Source organism: Vulpes vulpes, chromosome 8 (genome assembly GCF_048418805.1).
Source record: "Vulpes vulpes isolate BD-2025 chromosome 8, VulVul3, whole genome shotgun sequence".
Taxonomy (NCBI): domain Eukaryota; kingdom Metazoa; phylum Chordata; class Mammalia; order Carnivora; family Canidae; genus Vulpes; species Vulpes vulpes.
The window spans coordinates 72,793,249-72,799,248 of record NC_132787.1 but is presented as its reverse complement, the minus strand read 5'-3'; the positions used below and the strand labels follow the sequence as shown (position 1 = coordinate 72,799,248).

General features: G+C 42.9%; 1 protein-coding gene across 1 annotated transcript in view; it reads right to left on the bottom strand.

Moving 5' to 3' along the window:
• Positions 1 to 1,447: 1,447 nt before the first annotated feature.
• Positions 1,448 to 6,000, bottom strand: part of LOC112916667 (uncharacterized) — a 50,874-nt gene continuing 46,321 nt past the window's right edge. The window contains exon 4 of the mRNA XM_072767088.1: positions 1,448 to 2,085. Within this exon, the coding sequence (XP_072623189.1) occupies positions 1,824 to 2,085 (262 nt within the window). The 3' untranslated portion in view covers positions 1,448 to 1,823. The remainder of the gene's footprint in view (positions 2,086 to 6,000) is intronic.

Here is a 6,000-nt window from a genome sequence, read left to right as displayed (position 1 = left end):
AGTACGTGGGAGCCCTCGAGCCCCAGCCTCTCCCCTGGGAGGTGGGAGAACCATTCTCTCTGGCCCTGAGAATACCCCCTAGTGCTGTGCTATGGGATGGTCTCCAGGGAAGCCCACTCAGGCCCCTTCCTCCACTCCAGGAAAGGGTGGAGATGTGGGGATCCTCTGGGTGGACTTTGCATGAGGTTCCCCCTTAGACCTGCTTTCTTCAGTTGTTCATCTTGGGGCAGAGGACAAACAGGTAACACATATCCCTTTTGTGCATTTTCCCAAACCTAAGCCAATAAATTAACCCTCCCCTCTACTGACTCATCTGAAGGAATGGTAAGTCTTGGTGCTAAGTTTGGAGACATAGGAGATAATCTTTATAAGATACTAAGTCATGAGGACATGCAACTCTTTTTTTTCTTAAGCCTTTATTTATTTATTCATGAGAGACACAGAGAGAGAGAGTCAGAGACATAGGCAGAGGGAGAATCAGGCTCCTCGCAGGGAGCCTGATGCGGAACTCGATCTCAGGACCCTAGGATCATGACCTGAGCTGAAGGCAGATGCTCAACCACTGAGCCTCCCAGGTGCCTTTTTTTTTTTTTTTAAACTAAAGAAGCATTGTAGCTAGTTAACCTAGTTGACCCTTAACACAAGGCAGCTAATAGCAAATGTTATCATCAGCATACAAACAAAATGCTTTTGACTTGGGTGTTCTCAAATGACTTTGTAGAAGACCAGCTATGTGAGCCTAGCCTCAGCAGCCAGGGTCAGTATAGGCAAAGGTGCAGAGGCGGGAATGTCTAGGGAGTCCTGGGTATGAGTGCCTGATGCCATGTAACAGAGGACAAGGTTCTGACAAATCACAGGATCCTAGATTAGGCTTACAGATCTGGACTCTGTTTGATGGTCGAAACCTCTGGAGGTTTTATGTTGGGCCAGAGTGGGGAGGGCACTATTTAATTAAAATGGGGCTTCAGAAACCCCACCCTGTTGAAGTGCTTCAAATAGCAATGATGATCTCACATCATTTTCATGAAAAGGCTAATTGTGAAAGCAGCTGTTTATCCTATTATCCTCAGTGGAATGCAACCCAATAGGAACCCATCCCCTGCTGTATCAACCCCATGGCACTGGCGAATGCTCTGGGTGAAGTGTGGAGGGAAAGACACAGTGGGTGGAATGGCCCTGGCAAAGGCTCCTTTTACAGATGAAGAAACTAAGGCTCAGCTAGGTATTACTAGATCTGGCCTTACATCTCTGCGAAACTTATCCTTTGTCCTTTGGAGTGTCAGGTAAGCAAATCTCCAGGAGGACAGAAGTCAGAGAACTTGGGATGTAAAGATAACAGGACTCAGGCCAGGAGGAAAGGGCCTGTGCCAGACACACCTGATTCCACGCATCATCCTTTCTTCCTACCCTGTGGCAGGTTGGTCCCCCTAGAAACAGACTCTGAGGTGAAGATTAGTGAGCAGAAAGCTTATCATGGTGGGCCCTGGGGCTAATGTCCTTGGGAGTGTGGGGGGCGAATGGAGAAGGAGGAGTGGGTAGGGGGAGAAATTGAGCAGCAGAGCAGCCTCAACAAAGGCTTCAGCCAGCCCTGCGAGGAGCTTTGGAATTGTGTTGGTCTCAGAGTTGTCCTCCTGTGTGACACGAAGGCTGCAGCTGGGGACCATAGGTGCTGCCGTCTTAGACGAGGGTCTGGATAGCACCATACAGTCCAAATGGGACCAGTTTCTTCACAAGTCCTACTTCCCTCTGAGTTTTAGAGGCCACATTCCTGAGAGGGAGAATGTGACTGATATCATTCATTTTTCTGAGCCAGGCTACACAGGTCAAAGGCCACTGACCAGCCCAGGGATTGGCAGTATCTGGATGAGCCATCCAAGATTCTCAAAGCTAGAATTTCTTTTCCTTCTTTCCTTCTCTTTCATCCTTCCTTTCTTTTTCTTCTTTCCTTTTTTCCTTCCTTCCTTCCTTCCTTCCTTCCTTCCTTCCTTCCTTCCCTCCTTCCCTCTTTCATCATCCTCATCTTCTTCCTCTTCCTCCTCCTCCTTCTTCTTCCTCTTCTCCAATGAGCATATATAAGTTTTGTACCTAGGGGAAAAAATCACATTTAAATTGTAAAAAATTATGATGTTTAGTTGTCCATCTCTACAACTGTGTGTTGTGATGCAAGGTGAGAGATGATGATTGCACGACGCAGAAGAAGACTGTGGGACCAGCAATAATAGACATGTCTGGCCATATGCAAATCCATTATTGTAACACCCAAAAAGGCTACTCTTACTCTCAGCAACAGGGATAAGTCTCACAGATGCCATATTGAGAAAGACACGAGACACAAGAGAATAACTCCTGTACGATTCCATTTATATGAGGTTCAAAAACAGGCAAAACCAATCTGTGGTGACTGAAATCAGAATGGCAGTTACCTTGGAGGAGAATTTGACCTGGGAGAAAGCAGAGGGAACCTTCTGGGGCGATGGAAATATTTCATGTACTGATCTGAGTGGTGCTAACCCCGGGGGTTAAAGATCATTTGGCCATACTCTTAAGATGTGTGCTCTTTATTATAAATGTTACACTTTTTTTTTTTTTAAGGAAAATAAGCATTTTAACTTCTGAGGTTACTTGCATTTCAGTGAGGAACTAGGCCAATAAATGCATTGGCTCTAATGATAGCATTTTATATTTTTCTAGAGGGCCATGTGAGCCCTGAAGACACTTTTTAGGCTATAGGTTTCCATTTTTTGTCAGCTCTCTAAATTCTGCCTCTGATTCTCCTAGTTCCAGACCACTAATATCCTGCCCTTATGCTAGGAACTATTTTTAGAAATTGTTCAAGAAGAACTTCCTTTTGGCTCAGCACAACTCCTACTGCATGCTTGCAGAAGGTAATCCTGGCTGAGCACATGGCTTCTTGGGGTCCTAAGCTTTCTTACTCTTAAAGACTCTGGCCCAGTAGTAGTACATCAAAATGTTAAGCACAGTCCTCACTATTATATATTTATGTATACACACACACATATTCATATACATGTGTCTATATGTATTTTTCTTGCAATATATATATATTTTTTTAAGAATTTATTTTTAAGTAATCTCTGCACCCAATGTGGGGCTTGAACATACAATCGTGAGATCAAGAGTTGCATGCTCTACTGATAGAGCCACCGAGGAACCCCTACTGAAAAAAAAAAAAAGATTTCTTTTTAGATTTTTCATTTTTTTAAAGATTTTATTTTTATTTAGAATTTTTATTTATTTATTCATGAGAGACACAGAGAGAGAGGCAGAGACATAGGCAGAAGGAGAAGCAGGCTCCCCACTTGGAGCCCCATGTGAGACTCAATCCCAGGATCCTGGAATAATGCCCTTAGCCAAAGGCAGACACTCAATCATTTAGCCACCCAGGCGTCCCCTGCAAAATATTTTTAAATGGTTTTAATAATTTTGCTTTTAATCAAGTCCTTTTTTTTTTTTTAAAGTAATCTGTATGCCCAATGTGGAACTTAAACTTGCAACCCCCTAGATCAAGAGTTGCATGCTCTACGAGCTGAGCCAGCCAGGTGCCCCTTTAATAATTTTGCTTTTTAAAATAATAAGGATATGAGGAATGCACATTATTTCTTGGCAATCTTCATGCATTCCTCAAGAATTCTTGCAAATGGGCAAACTACTTTCATTTTTCAAATGTAATCAAGTTATTATAAATACTAAATTTACCAATTAATGAAGTTGACATAATGGTTTCCTTTGTAGGCATTTAATAAAACACGTATTCATTTTGATTATGTAGTTTTTCTGTGCATATTTTGCAGTAAATGAACTTCTTCCCTAGAACTCAGACTTTTCCCGTGAGGATAGTGTCCAGTTGGTAAACTAGATCTGCCCAGGAAATCACCTTTTGGGCTAAGTGGGTGGGGTTGGCCAACATGGTGGGGATCCCCAACAGCTCTGCTGTGTAGGACAGGTTGTGGGTTGTGGGCAGTGAGCACGGATGGTCTCAGGGAAGAGTGGGTTATTTCCCAAGAGCTGGTGAATTTCACCCCTTCTGGCCTGTGGTGGTGGGGAGAAAGTGGAGTTCAGCAGATCCTTGGAATCATGGTGTGCTATTGAGTCTGACCACAAATACGTGTCTGATGAGTCATGTGTGAGTCCTCTCACATGGTAGATCTCCATGAACTGACATGAAAATATGTCCAAAGCAGAGTCAAGTGAAAAGAAATTTTATACAGCACAAAAAGTAATAGCCTCTTACAGTGTGTGTGTGTGTGTGTGTGTGTGTATGTGTGTGTGTAAAGCATGGACAAAATTTGCAAGAATGTACCAAGGACTGGAAATGCTGCTTATTTTTGGAAAGCTTAACCATAGGGGAACTAAACTCTCACTTTCTAAGTCACCCATATGTGTTATGTTTGAATTTTTACAATGAGCACACATGCCCATCCTTGATTTCTGTGATGGATAAGTCCTGAAATGCGTCAGTTCATTCAAAATGCTTAGCTCAAAACTTCAAAACAAAGCTTCTCATCAATAAGGAAAGAGAACACTCGTGATATGTGGATTGAAAGCATCATGCCGGGAACTTCTTTTTTTTGTCATTCATTAAATATCGACAGTAGACAACCCGTATAGATATATAATTCAAGAAACAAAAGGCCACCTGACAAACACTGGTGAAGCCGAAGGTGGTGATTTTGGCCTATAATCATCAAATCTGTGTTTCTCCTTTTCCTCGGTTTTAGTGGAACTTGCTTCCAAAAGGTTTGTTGTGGGAAACATTGCAGGCTTCGTCCTTTTTAAAATTCTGTGGCTCTGTTGTTTAATAAGATGAAATCTGATGGAAAGGTGGAGCTGACGGCTGGCAACTTATTGATGAAAAATTTCTGGCACTTGTTCATCCAGGACCTGCCCAGAGTATCAACTAGTCTCTTCTAGTCATGATATCCCTACAAGGTAACCCCTTGGGGAAATACATGTCACAAAGTGTTGTCTCAGACCATTGGCAGGACCCAGCCTCCAGGCTAACTAGGAGCCACACGGGATGAGGGGACACTTTGCATCCTGCTATGAGTGTCTGAACTTGGTGATGAGGGAGAGGCTCTGAAAAAGAGACACGGGCAGTTAATTCCAAAACAAGCCCTGTGGGGCACCTGAGTGGCTCAGTGGTTGAGTGTCTGCCTTTGTTCAGTTCAGGTCGTGATCCCTAGGTCCTGGGAATGAGACCCTCATCAGGCTCCTCACAGGGAGCCTGCTTCTCCCTCTGCCTGTCTCTGCCTCTCTCTGTGTGTCTCTCATGAATAAATAAATAAAATCTTAAAAACAAACAAGCTCTGTATGGTTTAAAGGAATTGATTTCTTTAGCAATTTTTTTTTCTAAAATGTGTAAAAATGAATCCCGATTAAGTTGATTCATCATAAAAAGTCCTACAAACGGAATTTTCAAAAGAGAGGCTCAGGTTCCAAGTGACCAAGTTGTCATTGGTTGATTTGCTTATTCATTTGTTCAGCATTGGCTGCCCCTAAAGGCAGTTCACGGAGGCTAAGAAGCAAGGAGAGGGCTACATATGATTGTATGGCCTATATGACAAGCTATATATGACTATAAAGAACTCACAGTCTAGTGTGGTATTTCTCAAACTCTGAGGACCCTATTCTCATTTTTTTGCCATATCTGAATAACAGGTGTACTATCATTTACTTAATATTTTCTTTAGAGCAATTGATTTTTTCCCTTCAATAAATTTGTTTCTAAGAGAGTCTATGTATCTATTACAGACTGAATGTTTGTATTCCTCCAAAATTCTTATGTTGCTGGTATTAGGAGGTGGGGCCTTTGGGAGGTGATTGGATTATGAGGGTGAACCCCCTCATGAATGGGACCAGTGATCCCATAAAAGGGACCCCCGACGACTCCCTCTCTTTCACTACAAGAGTCTATGATGAGAAGTGGGCAGTCCACAATCAGGAAGAGGTCTCTTACCAGAGCCTGACCAGGCCCTGATC